A 25,852-nucleotide genomic window follows, 5' to 3' on the forward strand; every position below is an offset into this window, starting at 1 on the left:
TGGAAGATGCTCTTACATGTCTGAGGAAGATTTGTAAGTGTACAGTAATTAGTACAACAGAGGGACCAGTGGGCAGTAACCGTTCAGCCATTCGGTGTCATTAAATGTTTGTGGGTCAGGCTAGTCATCCTGGAGAGTAGGGTCTGAACTTTTTGCAGAATGGAGCCGCATTCTGCCTAATCAAGTGCTTTAAGCAGCCTCTTATGAGCGAAGCATATTTTGCTAAGTGCTGTCTTGTAACAGTGCAGCTCTCAGCAGCAGGTCAGCTGTATATTGTTAACTAGAAGTAGGAAAAAAATATAAATGAAAAATGAACAAAACCATCAACAGTTCATTAAGATAAAAAATAAAAATAAAAATAGAGTGAGCGTAAATTAGCAAGTGTGAATGAATAACAATTTCTGAAACTCATGCAAAAAAAGCCAGTCAGTATCATGACATCTGAATGTAAGCAACAAAGAACTATAGCTGCAATTGTAAGCAAGGACGGGTGCTGACGAGACAGAGGTCATACTGTGGAAGTTGCGTAATGGGAGCATTATGCAGAAAAAAACAAAATGCACAATGTGGTGCAGATTTAATAATGTCCCGGAGCTATGCAGTAATAAATACTGAATGTGACTAAAGTTTCATGAAAAATTAAGTTTCAAATAATGATCCGTCACTATTCAATGAAAAATACTGAATGTGAGATAAACAATTTCAAAGAATACGCCAGAACTATTTAGTAACAAATAATGAATGTGAGAGGAATGGTTTGTCTGTCAGCAAGTAGTGTGAGTTGATTGAAGGAATTATGTGATTCAAGCAAGGCAATGTTAAAACACTGAATAGAACATTAAAAATCAAAGACAGCATGTTGTTGAAGAATTATTCATATAAATAGAAAAAAATGGGGGAGATGTAGTACCTCAGCCAAAGGGCTAAATACATTAACTGTTAACATTTAAATTCTATACGGACATTAGAAGGTAACAGCGTACACACAGACATGCACACACTGATAGATACACACACAAGCGCACACACATATAAATACATATATATAGTTATTTAGCCTGCCCTTCTTTAGCACAGTGGCATAACTCTCTGTCAGGTAGTTTTAAGTAAGATATAAAGAATGTTTTAAATATACTTTTTTTTCTGAAATTCATCATGAAAAAATGTAGTTGGTTGTTTAAGTAAAGTAAAACTGAAGGGCTAATCATTTTACAGCTTTACTGTACTACCAAAAGATGAAAGTACTTGCCTATTAAGCTTGTGCCCAACAACACCCCTCATAGTGCAATAAATCTGCACACTCCACACCCCATCATACCTTAATGCTTACATAATGCAGCTTTTAACCCATTTCAGATAAGACCTGTAACAGTTAACATCTTTAGTCCTGGTTAGAAATTGTATTGTATAGTATAGGGATGGCACAAAGTTGCAGAAGTTAGTGTAACTGACTCACAACTGTTGATTTTGCTGCTTTGGTTCCCAGCTGGAGTTCTTTATATTTGGAATATGAGTGTCATCTGGGATTTTCACAAGATCTCTGGTTTCCTTTCAAATCTCAAAGACATGCAGATAGGTGATCCTACAGATTGCCATAACACTATCCTGATATTAATTTAAAATTTGACATTAATTTAAAAAATATAAAAATGTATGAGCATTAACATGTTTTAAGTCAATCAGGCTGCTTTCTGTGTCATCAGTTTGGAAAAGCGTACCTGAATTTGCTCTTGTATTTACTTATGCAGGCAATTTCCTCACATAAACACAGTACACTGAATGTCTTTCATATCTGAGTTAGTTGTTCTGAATAAAATATTTGAAAAAATTAAGCATTCCGGTAGGAGATTAATTTTTGTTTACATTATCAAGAAAATGGTCAAACAGCATTCTATAAAAGTTTTGCTTACCGAAACATGAACAACAATGTTTGTGTGCATGTTTCTCGACTTGAGATACACTTGGGATGATTCTTAGAACTCCTCTGTCAATATCTTCCTCAGTGCTGCCAGGAAGCACATGTGCACGTTTTTCTTCAAATTTCACTAAGTGCAGTGATCTACATTACTTCCAGTATGCACTGCATAACCACTTCTTTATCCAAAAGTAAATTCATCACTTTACTTCTGGTTAAGCCTCATTCTGAACTTGTCTTAAGAGTTGGTGTTGTGTCTTTCGGCTTTTCCCGGTTAGGTGTCGCCACAGCAGAACTCCGGTCCGCTAATGATTGGCAGTAGATTTTTACGTGCTGGCTTGCCGGGCCTAACGCACAACCTTCAACGAAGGAACGCCCATTCATGCATGTCGCCACACAGTAGACGGTCTAACTGAGAATCGAACCGGCAACATCTAACTGTGAGGTGACAACGCTACCGCATCACCACCACAAACATAAAATACTTAAGACTTTAAAGTGTAGGTCATATACATAGATCCAAGTGGAAATAATGTGACGTAACTCCTCAGACACAGAGAGAGGCGTATTGTATGTCTCTGACTCTGTCATAATGTCTTCCAGAATGTATAACTCTGCAGAAAGTGTTTAACCTGGCAAGCTCCATTTATTTATTTATGTTTTGTATTATTCTGCATGTAATGGCATTCTGGGAAGTATGTGTGTGTGTGTGTCTGTGTCTGTGTCTGTGTGTGTGTGTGTGTGTGTGTGTGTGTGTGTGTGTGTGTGTGTGTGTGTGTGTGTGTGTGTGTGAGTTGTTGATTCAAATGGTTGCGCAATACATTATATAGTAGCTCACTGAGCTGCCGTTGCATTTTTCATATGGACCCAGCCACAGATCAAGTCATTTCATAAATGGAACTGCCGTGACCACCTCCTGCACACGATTATTTCCCTCAAGTGTCCCTGAGTCTCATAGACATCCCTGATTTTGCTTCATCCTTCATAAATTGTATGAGTTTCTGGCAAAGTAGTGAGTGATGAATTAAGTCACTGAAAAGCAGCTGTAATTACATTTAGAGACATCATAACCTCCAGAAAATGCATGCTAATCCAAATCCATGTATTAGAACAGCTTTCTAATTAAATAACAGCTATAAATAAAAGGTGCCCCCAACATGGGATTCCTCTTGGCTTTGTCCCTTATTCTTAAATGAACAGGTTTAGAGCTATGATTATTTGCCTTAGCTGATTTACAGCAGAAAAGACCACCGTAGAGCATGGTCCCCATATACATAATGCTGATATTGTTACATATTATTATTATTATTATTATTATTATTTGATATTGTTGTTGTATGACGTTGATTTTTAACATACTTGGTCGCAACTGACAGTCCTTAGATATAGAAACATCACTGGGGGTTCATCATTCTAGCAGGTTGAACTAAACCACTGTAAGAATGTTGATATGTCTTGCATGGGGACATGGTCTTTGCTGCTACAGTCAGAAAAGACTAGTTCATTGCTTCACAGTCTACGAAACTTCAGTGAAAGGATTACTTGCATTTGTCAAAAACTGGCAGCATGATGATATATCTCATTATACAACAATCCCCCAGTAATATTCCAAAACGTGCATGCTGATTGGTCAGCATGCCCATTGTAAATCAGACTTATACTAATGGAAAAAGGTCCGGTCGCCTGAACTTTTTCCAATAGTATGTCTTTTTTTTTGTGTGTTGGACAGCAATGGAGAACGGAAGAGCTCCGTTGCTGTTATCTCGCTATGTTAAACGAGTTTAACATAGTGAGATATCTTAAAAAAAAGCAACGGAGATCTTCCTTTCTCCGTTGCTTTTTTTTAAGATATCTCGCTATGTTAAACTTTTTTAACATAGCGAGACACCTTTTAAAAAGCAATGGAGACCTTCCTTTCTCCATTCTCTGATGTACTGTGTAACCATACACATGCGCAGTACATCAGAACTGTTACAGAATACTGGACAGCTGTGGTAGGGCAGCAAGAAGGCATTATACAATGCCATTATTTAAGAAAAGTAAGTATTTTTTTTCCTTAAATAATGTCATTGTATAATAGCAATAACCCACTTCTGGGTGTGGGTAATGTTGGATTTACCCATGGTTGTCTTTGTTTGGCCACACCACCCGTGGGTAAATCCAGCATTACCCACACCCAGGTGTGGGTTATTGCTTAAGTAAGTGTTCCTCTCTGTGGAGAATGCCTAGTATGTGTTGCATATACATGCATATAGTAAGTTTATATGGGGAGAGCCGAGGAACTGGCTCGTGGGTAAAAGTAACTTACACTATGGCTGTAAGAGAGGCTGATATGTAGTTGTAACAACTCGTTAGCTTGGCACACAAGTTTGGAGATGGCCTTCTACACTGGGAAATTGTTATAGAATGATGTGGAACTGAGATATCAACTCAGAAGTGACTCAACAATTCAGAACTTCTGTCACTTTAAGGACAAGCTGAAAAGACAGAAGTTTTTAGTTAGTTAGTTATTCATTTATTTATACTTTTTTGACTGGGTTAGTCCCTCAAGACCAATGGCCTCTTTCCAGGGGAGACTCACGGTGGTATTCATAGTGACTTGGGGAACTTCCCTTACTCTTCCCAATAAGTAACATGGGATCTTTACATCCACCTGAGCTACCACCAACAGGGAGATGGGGCCTTGTTTTAACATCTCTTGCAGAGTAAGCAAAAATAGGAAAAACAAAACTTACAGCTCAGACTGTGCACATCTGTTATCTGAACCAGACATTGAAGAGAGGTTGATTGTTCACCCCTTGATACAGTAATCAAATGTAATGGGCAGTAAGTTCTTACCTGGAATGACACTTCTCATTCCATTACTAAATGAACAATCTAGTTGGAGTTGAGAACTTGTACTGAATTGAGAGTTTTATCATCCGTTGCTTATTCCACAGCTGATTGTATTGCAGGTGCTTGAGCATGACAGGTCAAGGTGGCAGTTGTCCATGTGCGTTACTGCTTGTCACATAGCAGTGGTTTCTTACCGTCTGAATTGTAGGGTATTTTGGGTTCTGCTGTCTCACAGCTTCCAAGAGAAAGTGTAAAATAGTTTTTTTCGTTGGTTGTTAATCCTTGCCTTTTCTCCATTGTACAACAGCCTTGGAGTAAGATTACTAAAAGGAAGGGGGTGAAGGGAGCTTGCAGACAGCAGTTTTTTTTTCTGTTTTTCATTTTTATTTAATTTGCTTGTAACTTGATAGACTTGAGGACATGTCTTATGGCATTTATATATTCAAGCTGTCAGTTACATGCAGTAGTTCCCAGAGATACAAACTCAGGTGTTTTCAGGAGTCCTAGTGGACACAGCCGAAAGGTTAGATTAATCACATGTGAATGAGGTTTATGCCACAAGCACCAGTTTTAGAGTCCACAGATTTCACGTTTTGTACCGTGTGGCTAAACATATGACTCAGCCAGTACACTCAGCCAATTTTCAGGTTGCACTTGGTTAAAATTAGACTGACTTTGCTTACAGAAAGGGTCTGTATGACATACAACCTAGGCAGTTTTAGCAAATCACATCAAGTTTTAGATTTATTGTAGAGCAATTGAAATGCAACTAATTTGGCATAAGGCTCCGATCCCTGTATTTGAAGTTTGACAGCCATAGCTGAGTTGAATTTGAGGAAGATTTTTTTTTTCAGTGACAGACGTGTGGCAATCCTTTTTTACCCCCTTTTGTGGGATGTTTTGTTATGTTACTAAGGCAGCTGTCACAACACCAAAGTAAATGATATTCTACAAATCTCCACGTCTGAATCCATGGCTTGAAATTCATTTTGCAGGGAACAAGTTGCCTAGAGACACTGCTGTGAAATTAAGCTGGTGGTGAAGAGTGAATGTAACTGGGTTTATGGGCAATTTGTTCTGTGAACTCAGAGTAGTGGAGTATGTGGTAGGTGGCTGTTGTGAATGCAGGTTGATGGAATGGGATATGTAACATGGAGTTTCTCCAAGAGCAGCTTTGAGCCAGTTCATTTAAGAATAAGGGACAAAGCCAAAATTAATGGGGATATTTGACAGCACATCGTGAAGGAGGGTGCGTAGAAGGGGATTATTGTGAGTGCATAGAATATGGGATAGTTGTTCCATGTGACTGTAGGTTGATTGAGTAGAATATGGGATGTGATGGGAAGCCTTTTTAACCAGAGATTGGGGTGGTAGCTGTAATTACCTCAGTTTGATGAGGCAAGGTGTAGGGCAGGAAACTGCTGTGAATTTGGCTTGAGGTAGGAAGCCTCTGTGAGCTCAGAATGGTAGGTGCAAGAGGCTGCTATGAGCAAAATTCAGTTGATAAATGGCAACTCTTTTAAGCAATTGTTATTGGATTAAGTACAACACAACATAGTTGTACATTCCCTGGGGTGATGCTGCCAGTTTTCTCTTTACTGCCACCTAGTGGACTTCTGAGAGGATTGCTGATGGTTATTACTGACTACATTCAAGGTGGGATGATAAATGCATTACCAAAATGGTGATATCAGCCTTTCTGGTTTTGCCCCATTGTATTTCAGAGGAGATACAGGCATATCTGAACAGTGTATGTATTTAAGAGAGTGACAACTTTTAGGGATTTTTATGTGGGGATCATACCTCTCAACCTCTTAGTGCAAGAAATCTAGACAAAGCCTAAGATAATGGGGCCACAAAGGCCCAATTATAGGGAGAGATTTTAAATATTGTTCTTATAAACTTTCTAAGTTTCCTAGAATAACAGAATTTGCATTAGCATGCATTTTCTGAAGGACATGGTCAGAAACTCTAAATGTATGTCTTTTATTTAGTGAATTCAATCCTCAGTAATTTGTCAGGAAACCAGAATAAAAATATGATGCGAAAATTTGGACAGTTGCGAGATACAGTGGGAATTAAAATGCATGCAGGAAATGAATGAACATACCTGACCGAAATTCACTAATAAAAGAGTAACATAACAAATCAGTTTTAACTATTGTGCATTTTTGCATTGTGTGAGTTCACACATCTATAATGGAATGTAAGATCTGACTGCTTTTGTAAAAAAAAATGTCAGGTAACTACTAATCATAATCATTGTACTATGTTAAGTATGTTGATGTGTTTGTGGGGGTCCACTGTCAGTTTCTGATACTTTGGTGAGACTTTTAAGACTTCCTTATGACTTGGTGGATGCTTCATGTACCAAAGCCTGCAAACTTTAGTCCAAGGGAATGAGAATTTGTTTCCATGAGCTTAGGTAATTTGTACTGCTATGACCGACAGATAATATGACAGGTAATTTGTACTGCTATGACCGACAGATAATATGACAGGTAATTTGTACTGCTATGACCGACAGATAATATGACAGGTAATTTGTACTGCTATGACCGACAGATAATATGACAGGTAATTTGTACTGCTATGACCGACAGATAATATGACAGGTAATTTGTACTGCTATGACCGACAGATAATATGACAGGTAATTTGTACTGCTATGACCGACAGATAATATGACAGGTAATTTGTACTGCTATGACCGACAGATAATATGACAGGTAATTTGTACTGCTATGACCGACAGATAATATGACAGGTAATTTGTACTGCTATGACCGACAGATAATATGACAGGTAATTTGTACTGCTATGACCGACAGATAATATGACAGGTAATTTGTACTGCTATGACTGACGGATAATATGACAGGTAATTTGTACTGCTATGACCGACAGATAATATGACAGGTAATTTGTACTGCTATGACCGACAGATAATATGACAGGTAATTTGTACTGCTATGACTGACGGATAATATGACAGGTAATTTGTACTGCTATGACCGACAGATAAGATGACAGGTAATTTGTACTGCTATGACTGACGGATAATATGACAGGTAATTTGTACTGCTATGACCGACAGATAAGATGACAGGTAATTTGTACTGCTATGACCGACAGATAATATGACAGGTAATTTGTACTGCTATGACCGACAGATAATATGACAGGTAATTTGTACTGCTATGACCGACAGATAATATGACAGGTAATTTGTACTGCTATGACCGACAGATAATATGACAGGTAATTTGTACTGCTATGACCGACAGATAATATGACAGGTAATTTGTACTGCTATGACTGATGGATAATATGACACGTAATTTGTACTGCTATGACCGACAGATAATATGACAGGTAATTTGTACTGCTATGACTGACGGATAATATGACACGTAATTTGTACTGCTATGACCGACAGATAATATGACAGGTAATTTGTACTGCTATGACCGACAGATAATATGACAGGTAATTTGTACTGCTATGACCGACAGATAATATGACAGGTAATTTGTACTGCTATGACCGACAGATAATATGACAGGTAATTTGTACTGCTATGACCGACAGATAATATGACAGGTAATTTGTACTGCTATGACTGACGGATAATATGACAGGTAATTTGTACTGCTATGACCGACAGATAATATAACAGGTAATTTGTACTGCTATGACCGACAGATAATATGACAGGAAATACAATGTGGGGAGTTGGGTTTCTCTTGCAATTCTGAGGGGAGCAGTTATAATCCTCAGAAGTACAAGACTAAATGTGTGAGATGGGGAATGTATGCCAAATCTAAGGTTGTGGTTTCTTGGAGTATTCCCTTGGACTCCAAGGTATAGCAGTTTCACAACTGGTATATGTAAGTAGCAAGGATGTGTGGGGGTGAGCAGCAAATGCTCCAATGGCATTAGAGTGAGTTTCATGATTTATAGTAATTATTTCCTGTTTATACTTTATTTTTGTACTTGCACAACTTGCAGTTTTGGGACTCTGGCTTTAAATAGAAAGCCAAGGGATGCAAAGTTCTGCCAGTTGTTTCAGTCAGCGTACATGATTACACTTTGTGATTAAAAGTGTATCAGAGGATTGGCAGATTGCACATTTAGCACTGGCAAAAAAAGGAGGCTGTGTGTTCTGCTCCTGCCACTTGCACTTGGATTCATGTTCTAGTTCTTTGGAGAGTGCCACATTCCTGTGTTGCTGTCCTTGCAATGAGACTTGAAACTGAGATCCCATCTCCATGACTTGATTGTATTTCAGGTGGTTATTAGGAATCTCTGCCAATTGCTAATAAAGAGAAAGGAAAATTTCCATGATATCTGGTCAAATATGTCCCTCCACTGGTGTGCCTTATTTATATGTTTGTTAATTGTTTTAGTAACTGCATAAGCAAACTGATCATCTGCAGTCCCTTTTCATCTCCTGATCTGGTCCATGAAGTTGTTAGATATAACATATGTTGCCAGTTTAGAGTAGTCTGTCAACCATCATGTTTCTTGAACATGGAAGGAAACCAAAGTACCTGGAGAAAACCCAGACTTAAGCACTGTGCAGTACCAGTCCTTGTCTTCCTTGTAGAATGGCCACAGAAACAATGAGATTTACCAAATTAACATAATACAGTAAATTATTAAATGTTCCTGGCACCTTTACCTGATCCATTCTAAGCTTACCTTATCAGAAAGAAATGTATTCCTTATTTTCAGCCCTGCCACAGAAGATAGCTCATCAGGGGACTCCAATACTAGCAGAAAAAAAATCTACTGTTGGCAGTGGGAACAGGACAAAAAAAATCTCTTCATCCTTCATGGGAGGTCGGGGGGCAGAGTTGTCTGGTGTTTTGCCAGTAACAGTCTAGCCTTAGTGGAGGCTATAGGACCTCATACCTGAAGTATTCACTACAGCAGGTGATAGGAGGGCCAGACAGATGCTCATTTACAAGAACATGGTAGGACTTCCTTTGAGCATCACTGATGAAAGGCAGTTGCCCCACCACCACGACCACCACTACCAGCAACAACCTGATATTCTCTAGGAATATTTTAAAAAGATTCTGTGATACTTCCATCACAGCCCTCACCTTCTTTAAGAAGACAAAGAGGCTGTTTGGGGAAGAATGCATATGGATAAATTATGGAGGAAAGAGCATCATCAAATTAAAAAAAATGTGGTAGGAAAAATGTATTGATGTTACAGAGTTGCATTTAATTTAAACATTCTAGCTGGCTCAGTGGCATAGAGGGATGGAGCCCTGACCACTCTCAGGCTCATTCTGGTGCAGAAAGCTTCCAGGATGCTGGAAGAGTCAGGTGTGAAGGGAGTGATATAAAGAGCCATAGCCACTTCCCCTCTCCCAAGAAGAAAGTATGTTTCCCAATAATGATCCTCCTGTAGAAACAAGATACCCAGCAGGAGATGTCTGTTCAGAAGGAGCAGTGGTGCTGCCTCTGGGGCTCTGTCACTTAGTGAGGAGCAGTGGGGCTGTCTCTGGGGCTCTGTCACTTAACTGAGGTGAGTGGCAGTGGCGCTGCCTCTGGGGCTGTGTCACTTAGTGAGGAGCAGTGGCGCTGTCTCTGGGGCTCTGTCACGTAACTGAGGTGAGTGGCAGTGGCGCTGCCTCTGGGGCTGTGTCACTTAGTGAGGAGCAGTGTGGCACTGCCTCTGGGGCTGTGTCACTTAATGAGGAGCAGTGGCACTGCCTCTGGGGCTTTGTCACTTAGCGAGGAGCAGTGGCACTGCCTCTGGGGCTGTGTCACTTAGTGAGGAGCAGTGGCACTGCCTCTGGGGCTGTGTCACTTAGGAGCAGTGGCACTGCCTCTGGGGCTCTGTCACTTAACTGAGGTGAGTGGCAGTGCCTCTGGAGCTGTGTCACTTAGTGAGGAGCAGTGGCACTACCTCTGGGGCTGTGTCACTTAGTGAGGAGCAGTGGCACTGCCTCTGGGGCTGTGTCACTTAGGGAGGAGCAGTGCATTGCCTCTGGGGCTGTGTCACTTAGGGAGGAGCAGTGGCACTGCCTCTGGGGCTGTGTTACTTAGTGAGGAGCAGTGGCACTGCCTTTCGGGCTGTGTCACTGAGGTGAGTGGCAGTGGCACTGCGTTTGGGGCTGTGTCACTTAGTGAGGAGCAGTGGCGCTGCCTCTGGGGCTGTGTCACTTAGTGAGTGGCAGTGGCGTTGCCTCTGGAGCTGTGTCACTTACTGAGGTGTGTGGCAGTGGTGCTGCCTCTGGGACTATGTCACTTACTGAGACGAGTGGTGCCTGTATGCTTGTACATTTACATGTTTGGGCATGTCCAAAATCCTGGATGGTTGCTACATCACAGTTGGTTATTGTTCATTAAGAAATGAATGGGCAGATTTGTGTTATCCAGTCAAATGCCCAGCAGGCACAGAGTGACCCAGAAGAAGTCTAAGTATTTCTCCCAACATTTGGCTAGGGTTTCTATCTGGGAGATTTACCCCCAGGGCACATATTTTCTTTCTGGGAGAGAGAAAGTGGGTATGGTTCCTTATGCCATTCCCGGCATATTTGGCTCCACCAGCATCCTGCACATTTCCTGAACTGTATGGGGTGACTTCTTCAAAATACCTGTCTCTAACTTATTTATTTACTTCCCCATTAGAGAAAACCCATTAAGCAAATGAGAAGACAAAGGGAAAGCCCAGTAAGCACATGGAAAGACAAAGTTAGCCACACCATATGCTCAGGCTCATTCATAGTGAAGTGTATGTGTGTTGAGATGCACACTAGTTTGAGTGTTCCCACTACAGTGCGCTACTGTAACACCTAAAACAGAAGTAAAGGCCACATGACAGTAGCAGTGAGTCTGAATAATTATGCTACATTACTTGTTTGACAGCAGAAGGAGATATGTCTATACAGTCTGTCCTTTTCAGCACTTTTAAGCACTTTTAACATTCTATCTCCTCTCTAGTTGTAACTCTCCCCTTACCTTTTTTCCACTTGTCCATTGTCATCTTGAATACCTCTGATAATTCCCTGTCCACCACCACTCTAATAGTCTATTCCATGGGCTTATAACTCTCTCTGAGGAAAAGAAACTAGTGTAAGTTTATTGCTGCTTTTTCCATTGCAAATGTAAATAAAAACCCTTTGAGATGGGTGTAGTCTCATAACAATATGTAATGCAAGACTGTACAGTTTTTGATGCATAACGTGTGTTATTGTTGCATTTTAATTTTGTAAAAACTGAAAATTCCTGTCATAGTATCATGAAGAAGTCTTCCTACTAAGGGAGATGAAAAGCGCTTTACTTTTACATTTCCTAATAAACCTTTGGAGTTTTACACCTGCTGGTTCGGAACCTTTTGGTTTGTTTTTTGATAGTATCATGAAAGACTGAACCCACAGTCTTAAATTAGGGTCTACATTAAATCAGTAAATGCTTAAAATAGCGAACGCTGATTTATCGACCCTTTAAAAGTGAAAGCTTGAAATCCCAAAGACATGGAACAGCCATTTTTTTCCCAGGGAAAAAAAAATCGCTGGGCCGTTTTCGGGACTTTGCCATTTCCTCCACTGTGGTGCAATCTCGGAGTTGGTATATTTAAGTAGGGGGGGTGGGGGCACAGCCCCCCCATATCGGGGGGTTGTGGTGGTGAAGCCCCCCCCACACTTTATTTAGTGTTTTGAAGTTGGGGTTTTTTTTGTTTGTTTTTTTGTGGAACAGCGATTTTTTTTCCCTGGGAAAAAAGTCACTGTTCCGTGTCTTCGGGATTTCAAGCTTTCGCTTTTAAAGGGTCGCTAAATCAGTGTTCGCTGATTTAATATAGACCCATAAATTATTCTGTAACACAGCACATCTCAATGTTAATTGCAGCAGTAAGAGAGTCCTATGTCCTAGTTCAACAATTTTGTCAGCTATTTCTCAAAAGTGGAACACAGTACATTGAGAATTAGCATGTGTGATTATTTTGGTAGTGAAACCATAATGTAACAAGTTGCTATTCTAAAAAAAATGTTGTTTTTCTTATTACCCAGCATGCTTAATTGGTGTATATAAATCTACACTGCACAAGTAGATTGTCAGTGTTATTGTGGAAGAGTCAGGGTAGCACTGCAGACAGTCTCCACCATCCTGCTGTACTACTGCAGTAGTAAAAATGCAGCTAAGACTACCACAGCCTGCTGCAGTTGTGCAACTCAATCAAATATATACACTCGGGACAAGGTAATTATTTTCTTAAAAAATGAACCTTGTTATCTATTCCTCTTGTAACCCAAACCCAGACAACCCTGTCTAGTATTTGCCTAAGTAGTATGCAAATGCAACTGGGTGTAGTAGCAATGAAGTCCATTGTCTGAGGTTTTGTGTGGTGGTAACAAATAATAAGCAGATAGAAACCCTAACCAAATGTTGGGAAAAGCTCCAAATGTTGCACTGAATAAGAATTTTGGGTGGGGCAACATCTGTCATGACAGTCTGTTTTAGTTTGCATGAAGCTTCAAGGTACCAATGTTTCTGGTCACAACAGTCCTGCTGGCCTGAAGTCATCCATATATAGTCATTAGCATCTGAAAAAGGCAGTATCAGTACTAAAGAAAGTGTTAGCAAGAATGTTTTTGTGAACAAATTGTGGAATATAACGATTCACAGTTCAAAGAATTCAAAACATTTATGAAGCAAGAATCATACCTCTTGACCTCTTTATGCAAGAAGTATGGGCAAAGCCTGTTAAAATGGGGGAGGGGCAAAGGCCCAAAAATAGGGACATATTTTAAATATTGCTGTTATAAACTTAGAAAGTTGCTAGAGAAACAGGGTTTGTGTTAACATACATTTTATGTAGTTCTTATTTTCTGAAGTTCTGACTCAAATTATTTTTAAGTAAATGAAGTGCAGTGCATAGTTCTGCTATACAAAACATGAAATCAAACAGAAATTAAGAATTGTAAATGCACTCATTTAATAACTGATGACAGATGGATTCAGAGTTAATTTTATGGACTGTTAACTGCTTCACTTTTAGTCCATCCTATGTTGAATTATCTTTTTCTCTTCATTTAAAAGCAGTGTTGGCTGGGAGGAGTAATTGTAATCAGAATTCTTCATAATGTTTATGAATCTGTTTGTGTGTGTGTATCCATGTACAGCAAAGGAATTGCTGCAAAAATATGAAGTCCTAATATTCATTTTTATAACACATCTCTTGATATTTTTGTTTTCCTGTGGACAATGTCTTCTTTACTCTGTCATGTTCCTCATGTTATTTTTCTGAAATGGAAACACTGTTGTTACTCTCAGTCTTTGTCTGGCCTTACCTTCTGTCCTTTTTTGCTTTACATTTCTTTTCTGTTTTCTTTCCTGTCGATATTGCTTACGTAGCAAGCAGGTGCGATTTGAGAGAATCAGTACCATGCCCATCAAGGGTTATCGAGCTAGCCGAAGAGTGTTGAGAAAACGCCATTCCCTTTCCAGAGTTCTTTTCAGGTACCCACCACTGGTGTCCATGTGATTCATCGCATGTGCAGAGCATGTTTCCCTGACAGTCTGGTGCAACCTGATAGTGCATGTTTGTATCACAAAACATCTGCACGAATGGACAAATGAAAAAAAAAAGCATGATACAGGACAATGGTTTCCCTTAACAAAAGCCAGAAAGTTCTAAGGTTGTGGTAAAAATTACAGCATGTAACTAGTGCTTTCCCTGGTATTTTTTAATTCCCAATTTTTAGAATGACATTTTAAAAGTAGGAGATAAACTTTCTAGCAGAACATAACATGTGAAATGAAGTAATACAAAGCATCTTCTGCCAACATAAAAAAGTTTTTAACATAAAAGAAGGCAAGGCTGAAGCTGTCACAGTGAAGGTTGATGCAAACTGTAACCAAATGGCTTTACAGAGTTCATATAATGTTGAAAGGTTTAAAGTTTAGAGTAAAAGTTGCTTACTTTGAATATGTTATAATAATATTTCAATATTTCAAGACTGTAATGTTATGAACTGATATGAGAAATGGAACAGAAAATACTAATCTGTTGACTAAAGATGACAGTTGCATGCAGGAACTATTACCTTTTTCATGGTTGCCAAGATATGAGCTGCATGTGAGATGAAAAGTAATAGCCAACATGGTTACAAAATGTTGTAGAGAAATGGCTACATTAAATGTATGATATAAAAGTTCATAACAGAAACAAAACATATGTTTATAAGTTGCAGCAGATTATCATGGTAGTAATAAATGATTGTGTTGTTTATACAGCATTTCTGTGAACAGGAAAACTCATGCCAGAAAGCAAGGTTTCCAGATAATTCAAATTAGCATTTTTCTTGGCAAATGAGTTGCTACAAACTTATAGCAGGACATTGGCCTTCATTTGTCATAGTCAGTGCACAAATGAGGCAAGCTTGAGCGCATACATATGGATATGCCAGCAGCAATAAAGTACATGTGTTTTGTCACTACGTCAACAGTAACATTTTCAGCTGTAATAAAATGATGTGAAGAAACTGCATTCCTTTATGTAGGATATCACATGCCTCAGGAAAAACTGATCAGTTAAACCAGGAACTAATGTTAATTACTTGGGAGAACACCAAATAAGCATTGTGCTTTAAGGAAAGCAAGCACATAAATAGTTCAAAAAGACCAAAACAAATTCACTACACTTTGGTAGTTGGAACCTACAGTACCAGAATAAAAATAAATAAATAAATAAATATTGACTTGAAGGTAAATGAGTTTATAGGAGAAAAGAGAAAAACCTGAACTGTGCCAATATATTTGCGGAGAGAGGCATTGAAGCCAAGTTATTAAGGTGAACAATGTCTATGTCATATGTCAGCATTTTCAAAAAAAAAAGCAAGTGCATACAAGAACACTGACTGGGGCAGATAGGGAGGTTGGGTTAAGGTACAGGAGTCAGATGCGATAGGTTCTAAATCCAGCAGAGATAGGTGCTCTCAATGAACCACAGAAAAAAACTGTATTCTCTCCAAAGTGAATGGAAAATTGTCACTCGCCACAACAGGAAATATTGGAATGGGAAGCTCACCAGTGCAATATGAATAATTATCCATGTTAATTGTGGGCGTCTGTCATTCAAGTTTGATTCCCAGACTTTTAACAGATGTTAGCTGGGCTCTAGTGGCCTAGAAAGACGATCTGACACATTACTAAAATGAGGAGCAATTCTTACCATTTTCAGTTCTTTTTGATTAGTGCTTTACAGTCCATGTGCCTGGGCAGAAGGCAGATAGTGCTGCTGGTCCTCAGTCTACAAAGCTCTTGAGGATCTATGCCCAGTAGGTTTGTATGATGGCTACAATAGGACCTACTGATAGGCACTGCCCAACACACACACACACACACGTGCGCAAGTGCGCTCACAGATTTTCTTCTGTTTACAAATTAAGCAAAGTGCCATTTTCTCAAAGAAAAAGCCTTCACAGCAAGAGGGAGCAGAAGGGAAGGAGCCTGTACTATAGCAGTAATCTCCGTACACAAATATCTAGCATCATGATAAGTTTCTCACACAAGTGTACTATATTGTTCACAGGGATAACTGCTTCAGTAAAAGTAATTTTCCATGGAAACAGTAATAAAAGTAGATCCCAGCAAAGGGGAAGCTCTCATTGTATATCCTGCAGTGGCAAACGCTTCTCTTCTCCTGGACTGCATATCCAGCTTATAGTGTTTGGAAAAGGTGTGCACAGAATTCCAGGTGTCCACCTCAAAAATGTATTGGGTTAATATATTTCTGTTGAAGCTTGCTGTGGTGACTGCTGTTCCAATAGAGTTAGCCTTTATTAAGCCAAAGAAAGGTTTCCTATTATTTCATAACAGAAAATCATGCAATATAATAGTCACTTAGATGGGATTTATTGGAAGCGGGCTTATCCTCTTTTCTTGGCATAAAAGACTGATGAATTGATTTGTCTGCCTGATATTCTTTGTTCCTGAAGTGCTGTATTTCACTTGTCTATGCACAAATATGCATTGTGTCCTCTTTATTTTGTTCTGTGGGTTAAAGCACAAAATAAGCCACTGAAAAGTTTGGTTGAGTGTGAGCTTGCAACTTTGGGAATGAAAGAAGGGTTGTTTTTCAAGTTCATCTTATCCATATGGAAGACTGTGTAAAGCTGTACATTCTGAGTCTGTAGTACAAACACAATCTTAGATGATGTAAGCGTTACCAAGAATAACATTCTTCAGTGTAAAAATGTGAGGATCATTGAGAATCTTGGTTCAAAAGGGTCCAAGAATAGCTTTCCAATCACTAAGCTCGTGTCCTGTGGGAAATACACTGGCTTTCAGTGGGATTTCTGAGGTAGCACTCATTTCAAAATTACTTTACAATACTGTGAGAGGGCAGGGGACCCAGAGGGACATGCTGCAATGACAAACCATCCAAGAACCCTGTCAGGTATTGCAGGGCCTCAGGTTCTGTGGCTTCTGTGTGTAACATTCCTATAGAGACAATCACCTGGCAAACTTTCTCCACTTGGAAAGACTTCCTAGTGCTGTGTTTCCAAGCTTCATGGGAAATGTGCATCATTTCCTCTGGGAATTGATCCTTGTAGGGTATTAGGCTGAGAGAATCCAAGAAGTCAGACTGAGGCTGCTTAGGATGAGGTGCACCAGAACTCCTTGTCCTGGACTGTTGTTGGAGCCACTGAGAGACTTCATATCACAGCTGGATTAGGTGGGAGTACTGTGGATCTTTTAGCAATGTGACCCTCTCTGTTCTAATAGTCTACAATATCTTGACGATTAGAGGGATGGGGGAAGTGCATATAAAAGCCCCCATTGCTAAGAACATCAAAGGCATTCAATGTCCACGCTTTTTATATAGCAAAAGTTTTCTGTCAAGTGGTTTTCTGTCTTTATTAACATAGTCAGTCAATAGAAGAAACATCTTTTTGTTAGAGAAAGGAAATAATGGGGTCCAGCTATCATTTGTGGCTGTTGAGTCTGGACCTGCTTAGTTTGTATGCTGCAGTTTTCTGGGATAATATCCCATAGGAAGCCTGAATATGATCATCCCATCGGGAAGTATGTCTCTTAATCACTTAGTCTGCACAGCTAGTAAAAGCAACACCACTGTTGTGGTATATTTGATAACCCTCAGAGTTCCTGAATAAAACAATGACCATAAGCTTTTATGGTCAAAATCATGTTTATTATTTCATTCAAAGTGATATGCTTGTTTACAAAATGGATGTTCTGAGTTTGCCCCAAGCCAGTTCTGAAGCATCCACAGTTATAGTTTGAGAATCCCCCTTCCCAGGATCGCCAGTGACATGGCTTGACAGCATTCCACTTGTTGAGACCATCATGTGAACGCTTTCCTTTTGATGTGATTAGAAAAAACATGTGGTGGAAAGGATGGCTGTGTTGTTGTCCCAGGCTTCTGAGATACCAGTCAACATGCTACATGTACATATTGGTTACAGGAACCGTCAGAACAGAGATGTCCTTCAAGAATGCAACTGCAGTCCTTACATATGGGTTGTCCTGCCTCAGGCAGCCCTCGGTCGGCCGGATTCCAAAGTCTGGGTCCGGCGTTGACTGATGTCGCCTCCTCCCTGACGTCAGAGCGGCTGAGGTATAAAAGCATCAGCCGACGCCATCTTCCTCAGTCTTTCTTGCCATGCGGTGCCCGAAGCAGAAGCAGTTCGCAAGTGCCGGTCGGTCAGCTCCTGTGTTTTACGTATCCAAAGTCATCAAAAAGCTAAGTACCCCATTGGGGAACCTTTTCTTGCCTCAGCCGATGTCAGAAAAAACTGAAAAAGTTAATAACTGTTTGTCTTGTGGTAAACAAATACCTCATAAGGACTTCCATTCTTACTGCCTTCCCTGCCTTGGCCCAGACCACGACGTCTCAGCCTGTGCTGCCTGTGCTTGCTTCAATAAGCATACACTCAGGCGCTGGGCAGAGTTTGCCGAAGACTTTTTTGGCGATAAATATTCTTATACCATGCCATCGGAACAACCGGCACCACATATTTCCAAAAAACGGAAAGACCGGGACCGACATCCTCGGCCCGCGACTTCCACCGACTCCACGCCAAAAACTACTGCGAGTGCATCGGTCTCTTCTGAGGCGGTTTTTCCACCGCTCCAGACCGACGACACCGCTTTACCGATCTCTTCGGCCCCGGAGCCTACGCTGGTGCCGGTTGTTGATTTTTCTCCAGATACTGAAGCCCAACATTTTCCTGAGACCATACAGGTGGACAAGGTTACTCCAGCACGTGGGGCAGCTATTCCCCTATGTCTATGTCTATCAAGGCCTTCACACGTGCTAAGGCTTCCAGCCAGGCTAAGTCTCACCCTCCTAAATCTTTGCCTCAGCCCACTACTGATAAACAAATCATGACTTTAGCTGCAGACCTAATTTCCTTAATCAGGGGCTCCCAGGCCCATCCTGACCGAGGTTCTCAACCACCTTCGGACAAAAGGCCCAGGGTTGAGCATACAGACACCCTTTCTTCTGATGAGGCCTCTGGTGACTCTGATCACTCTGATACCCAGGAAGAGTCCTTCCAGGCCTACGAGGATTCTGATGCGGAGGATTCTATCCCTTCTGCCTCTCCTCCTGAGGATATTTCTTTTGGGGAAGTTCTCCACTCCATGAGAGAGCATTTCCAGTGGCAAGGCCAGGAATTCTCAGACTCCAGGAAAAGGCTTCGTACCTTCCTTAAGCTTCCCCAGCACAGGCCTTTAGCTATCCCTCCAGTGTTAGATGTACTGGATGATGTGTACTCAGATTCGAGTGCTTCTCCTGACTCTCTTCCCCCTGCTCCTGTCAAGCCGGACAGATACTACAGGGTTCCTGAAACTCATAAACATTTCTTTAAGGCCCATTCTGTTGACCTTGAAACAATTTCCCAGGGGCCCAAAGGGGTGGCCACATCCACGACCAAAAATCCTTTGCCTTCAGACAGGGAAGCTAGGTCCCTGGAGAGGTGGGGCAAAAAAGTTTATACCTCAACCACACTGGCCATGAGGGCCCTTAACTGCCTTTTTCATATGTTTCAGTATCAGGATTTTTTGATGGATGATTTGCAGAAAAAGTTAGCCTCTCCTGAGCCTTTAGATAGAAAGGCCTTGCAGGATTTGGTTCATAATACTCAGCAGGTTAGCAATCATTTTCCTCAGTGTGGTAATGATGCATTGGAAGCTTCATGTAGGGCAGCTATGACAGGGGCCGTCATACGTAGACATGCATGGTTGAAAGAACAGGCATTGCCAGATCATGTTAAAGTAAAGCTTCTAGATGCACCTCTGGAAAAACACAAGCTATTTGGTGCTAATGCTCAGGCTGTGTTGAAATCAATTGAGGAAAAGGCTAAATCAGTGCAAACAGTCAAAGATTTCCTCCAGGTTCAGCCACCAAGGTTCAGCAGGAATTGGCCTTCTAAGAATTGGTCCTTTCCAGACACTGACAAGTTTCAAAGGGGGAAAAACAGACGTGCCCGAGGGAGAGGACAATACAGAGGCTCCTACAGGGGACGCCAATGGCAACCGACTAATCAGAGAGGTGGCGCAGGGACTTCTACTGCTCCACAGGGACAATCATAATGACTTGACTTTCACACCGCCGACCAAGGCTCAAAGAGAAGCACCTTTAGGCGGAAAATTATCCTTATTTTCAAAAAATTGGCACATTTTAACAAAGGACAGATGGATTCTGGACATAATAGACCAAGGCTACAGGTTCCACTTCCATACTTTACCAACAAGACAAGGCATGCCCAACCTGCCACAAAATCAAAGGGCAGAGGCATTACTGCAAGTTTAAAAATTGATAAAAATCAAGGCAATAGAAAAGGTACCTACTCAGGAACAAGGCCAGGGATTTTACTCAAGACTGTTCCTTGTTCCAAGAAAAGAAAAACAATGGAGACCTATACTGGACTTGTCCGCTCTAAACACTTTTCTCATTGTACAAAAATTCAAAATCCTGATGCTCCAGCAACTCCTTCCCATGCTGGGCAAGGGGTCTTGGCTGGTTACTGTGGACCTCAAGGAGGCATACCTGCATGTCCCAATCAGACACAGTTGCAGAAGATACCTCAGATTTCTTGCAGAGTCAGAGCATTATCAATTCTCAGCATTGCCTTTTGGCTTATCTACTGTGCCCAGAGTATTCACGAAATGCCTGGCATCGGTAATTGCACACTGCAGACTCCAGGGGATACAAATATACCCTTACCTAGACGACTGCCTTATACAAGCAGACAGCAAGCAAGCCTTGACAAAAGACTTGAATTATGTCATTCACTTACTACAAGCTTTGGGATACACAGTCAACTTACAAAAATCAAGACTACTGCCATCCCAGCAAATAATTTTTCTAGCAGCCAAACTAGACACAGAATCACAAATGGCTTACCTCACAGAAGAGAAGCAAGAACAATTACCACATTACTTCAAAAGCCTAGCAAGGCTCACCCAGATGACTGCAAGGAAAATCCTGCAGGCCCTGGGTTTCATGGCATCTTGCATTCTACTGGTTCCACTGGCAAGACTTCACATGAGAAAATTACAATGGTACCTAAAAAGTTTATGGTCTCAACACAGCCACAACTTAGAAGCAATTATTCCACTCATCCCATGTCTACAAAGGGAATTTCTGTGGTGGGCTCAAGCAAGCCAGTTAAACAGAGGTATGCCTTTCAACAAACCTCAAACAAGCCAAACCATTACAACAGATGCCTCAGACCATGGATGGGGGGCGCACATGGAGGGCAGATGCATTCAAGGGCAATGGTCCCCCCAGGAAGTGCATCTTCACATCAATCAAAAAGAGATGTTAGCAGTAATTCATGCAATCGAGGCCTTCGGAAAATATCTTCAACAAGGTCATCTGCTAATAAAGACAGACAACACCACTGTTATGTGGTACATAAACAAACAAGGAGGTACTCATTCTTACCCCCTTTGCAGACTAACAATGACTCTTTGGGAAAAGTCCCTGAAACTGAACATACAGCTGCAATCCCAGTTTGTTCCAGGCAGGGACAATGTTCTGGCGGACAGTCTAAGCAGAAACATCCTGGACCTGCACGAATGGATGTTGCATCCAGACATTTTTGCACAAATAACTCTTGCATGGGGGAGACCGGACATAGATCTCTTTGCTTCCCACCTCAATCATCATCTGAAAAAGTTCTGCTCGAGGACACACCATCCACTAGCCTGGAGAATGGATGCTCTCTCATTCAGCTGGAACTCTCTAACAATCTATGCATTCCCACCTCTACCATTAATGACCAAGGTGTTACTGAAGATCAAAGCAGAGCAACCCAAAGGCATCTTAATAGCTCCAGACTGGCCAAGACAGCACTGGTACCCATTACTAAGGAGCATAACTCGCACCAAGCCATGGCCCCTGCCTCAATGGCCTCTACTCTTGACTCAGCACAATTACAGGACGGTTCACCCCAAACTGCAAACTCTGCAGCTGACAGCTTGGAGGGTTCCATGATTTCTCCCCATATCTCTCTCTCCAAGGAAGTTCAACAGATATTATTGGAAGCACGCAGACCTTCCACCAGAAAGACTTATTCAGCCAAATGGAAGAGATTCAACATCTGGAACACCAAACAAGGGACAGGATGCATCAGTAATGAGCATCCCACAGATACTGGAATACTTGGCAGAAATGCTGCATAATGGACTTTCCTATTCTTCCATAAAAATTCACGCTTCAGCAATTTCAGCAAAATACAACACTGATCCACCTGTGTTTTCACATCCTTTGCTAAGACAATTTCTAAGAGGGATAAAGAATATCAAACCTCCCAGAAAACCACCAGTGCCTGCATGGGACCTCAATTTCGTGTTAGAGAAATTAACTCTTCCTCCTTTTGAACCAGCAGCATCTTCAGAATTGCAATTTCTTTCCTGGAAAACAGTTTTCCTGTTGGCAATTACCTCAGCAAGAAGAGTTTCCGAGATACAGGCCCTCATGGCAGTGCCTCCATTTCTCATTTTTCATCAGGACAGGGTTTCTCTAAGAACCAATCCTTCTTTTATGCCAAAGGTGATATCCAGGGTGTCTCTAAATCAAGCAATTCACCTGCCTACTTTCTTCCCCAATCCTCAAAATAAAGGGGAAAGGCTGCTGCACACTTTGGACATACACAGACAACTACGCTACTACTTGGACAGAACAAAGGCCAACAGAAGGTCAGACCAACTTTTTGTAGCATACGCTCCTGCAGTGCAAGGAAAGGCAATTTCCAAACAAACAATTTCAAAATGGATTGGACATTGCATCAGATTCTGTTATTCCTTTCATGGAAAGAGTGTGCCAGCCTATATCAGGCCACACTCCACCAGAGCTACAGCCACCTCCACAGCCTTCCTAAGAGGGGTGGCTACAAAGGACATTCTAGAAGCTGCTACATGGAGCTCCGTGCATACATTTTCCAAACACTACAACCTGCCTTTATATTCCAGATCCCGAGCAGGCTTTGCTTCTGCAGTCCTGCAGGGCATTTTAGCTACACCATCCCTATCTTAGAGCCTACCACCCCCAGCTTGGCTATGGTATTCAACCCATATGTAAGGACTGCAGTTGCATTCTTGAAGGACATAGTACAGTTTTGTACCTACCATAAATGTAGATGTCCATTAGATATGCAACTGCAGTCAGGTTTTCCCTCCCTCCTACCCCTCTGTGTATTGGGTCCACTTCCCTCCTTTTATACTTAGCTGGGGATATTTGTTATGGTGTATCTGTTTATTGCTATTGTGTATGTCTGGACTTTTTTATCCAGATCTAAATTTAGCCTTCTTTGGAGGGCACCTGGCATCTGGGGCAAGAAACACTGAGGAAGATGGCGTTGGCTGATGCTTTTATACCCCAGCCGCTCTGACGTCGGGGAGGAGGCGACATCAGCCGATGCCGGACCCAGACTTTGGAATCCGGCCGACCGAGGGCTGCCTGAGACAGGACAACCCATATGTAAGGACTGCAGTTGCATATCTATCAGACATCTACATTTATGGTAGGTACAAAACTGTACTTTTGACATATCGGCCTGATTATTTGGGACCTTGATGTCATAGAGACCTTGATGTCATAACCCACAGGCAAATAAATCTCTGAAGAATATTCTATAGCCTCATCTTCTAATTCAGAAGCTGGTAAGTCTGGAGGGAATCCTCTCTTTCTTTTGGGAAGCTGATATATACAGTAGCTGGGGAAGTTAGTAATCTGCTAGGCCACCATATATTTCTTGTATTTAAAGATGTCAGAGGCAGACATCTGTAGAATTTAAATCTAGGCTTCAGGTGTAGGGCCTAGCTCAAAGAAGGATTATCCCTCCTAAGTGACAAGAACTTTCACTGCACATTTTCATTTAACCTGCTGTTTTGCATTTCATGTTCTAAAATAGTAGGCAAATCTCTAGTGTCAAGTAAATGAGGCAGCACCAGATGTTGTACTATTATCTATTCATCTCATGCTCCTCAAACATGCGTATATGGTGGGAGGATTTGATGTCCTACTGTTTGTTTCTAAAAGGGCCAGGGTATATGGGGAACCAGAAGAAACATTGTTGGGGAACTGGAGGTATAGGTTCATAGGTTCATAGGTTCATACTAGGCTATCTGCCCGAGGGCATTTACAAGCCTAGCCCATAGTTTTGTGGCTTACGCCACCCCTTTAGTATGGGGAACTGTGCCTCTGTCGAGCAGTGACACTGAGGTAATCCCTGGGGTATATCTGCGATCTCCCATCCATTGGTCAAGATTTCTCTTGAACAAGGCCAGTGAGGTGCTCTGCCTCACATATACCAGGATTTTGTTCCACAGCATAGGGAGTCTTTGGGTGATGAATCTATCCATCCAGCACGTCCTATTAATAGCCGTGTTGAGGTTTAAGTCTCCTGCCCTTGTGGCTCTGACGGATCTAGATTTTTTGAGGTGAAGCATATTCATCAAATCTGGGTTTGACATGGCCTTGTATGTCAGGCAAAGGTCACCTCTGAGCAAGCGGTAAGTGACTGAATAGAGCTGGAGTTCTTTCAGTCGGGCAGCATAGGACAGATTTTTGAGACCCTTTATCCTTTTGGTGAGGAACTTTGTGGCCTCTCCAGCTGCTGCAAGTGTCGGGTCAGATACATTCAATGGGGCATTGTACTCAATCATTGGTCTGATGAGTGATGAGTATAGGGAGACTATGACCTCCCTTGATCTAGATGTGAATCCCTTCATGATAAGGTGGGCAATGTAGAAGGTCTTCCTAACTACTTTAGCTACATGGGTGTCGAATGACAGTCTACTGTCAACCTGGGTCCCCAGGTCCCTGATAACCTCTTCTGTGCTCAGAGGATTACCACCTATATGGTAGTTAGGGGTAACCTTGTTTTTCCCGAAGGGTATGACTATGCATTTTTTGGCATTTAACTTTAGGCCATGGCTCTGGCACCAGTTATCCATTTCTGTGAGACCCTTCTGAAGGATATCTGTGTCAGATGTGTTTTCGACTACGGCGCCCAGTTTGCAGTCATCTGCAAACTTTGTCAGCCATAACCCTCCTGTGTTTGCTTGTACTTCGGAAAAGTAGATGCTAAACAAGAGTTTGTATATGAAACAATTATTGGGTCAGACATTTGCCAGCAATGGCAAGGTCAGAAATATGTAACACTCACTGTCCATATGTTCTTTTACAACTAGTTTTCTCTGCATGTCCTTGTCTCCACAATTCTTACGAAACTCTCGAAGTCTTTAGCCACTGTTGAAGGGCTCTCCCAGGCTTACAATGGATGAACCTCAAAATTTGTATGTACTAGGTAAGCCTTCAAAGTCTGTGTCTGCCAAAACAGTCTCCTCCTTTTGACAACAGGGCAATGCTCACAGTGAGACACCTCAAGCAAAAGGGACACTGTAGACAGTAGTCTTTTGGTGGAATTTGCCTTCTGTAAGCCACTTATCATTTTTCTGGTGTGTGTGTGTGTGGGGGGGTTATGGATATTAGAATAATTGCCCAAAATTTTCAGCCAATTTGTAAGCTAGATCTCGAGAAAAAAAATGCACATTCACATCATCAACAACAATTTCAAAGATTTAATGCACAAAGGTTTGCAG

General features: G+C 41.3%; 1 protein-coding gene across 6 annotated transcripts in view; it reads left to right on the forward strand.

The window, feature by feature from the left end:
• RHBDF1 (rhomboid 5 homolog 1) overlaps positions 1-25,852 on the forward strand; it is a 1,247,410-nt gene that overhangs the window by 841,080 nt on the left and 380,478 nt on the right. For 4 of the 6 annotated variants that reach the window (XM_044089448.1, XM_044089447.1, XM_044089451.1 and 1 more), the window contains one exon: positions 14,126-14,230. The exons of the other annotated variants lie outside the window; for them this stretch is intronic. In XM_044089448.1, coding sequence (XP_043945383.1) covers positions 14,126-14,230 — 105 coding nt within the window. The remainder of the gene's footprint in view (positions 1-14,125; positions 14,231-25,852) is intronic. 6 annotated transcript variants of the gene reach the window in all.

The sequence above is a fragment of the Protopterus annectens genome, chromosome 12.part0, assembly GCF_019279795.1.
Source record: "Protopterus annectens isolate FY-2018-M chromosome 12.part0, PAN1.0, whole genome shotgun sequence".
Taxonomy (NCBI): Eukaryota; Metazoa; Chordata; order Ceratodontiformes; family Protopteridae; genus Protopterus; species Protopterus annectens.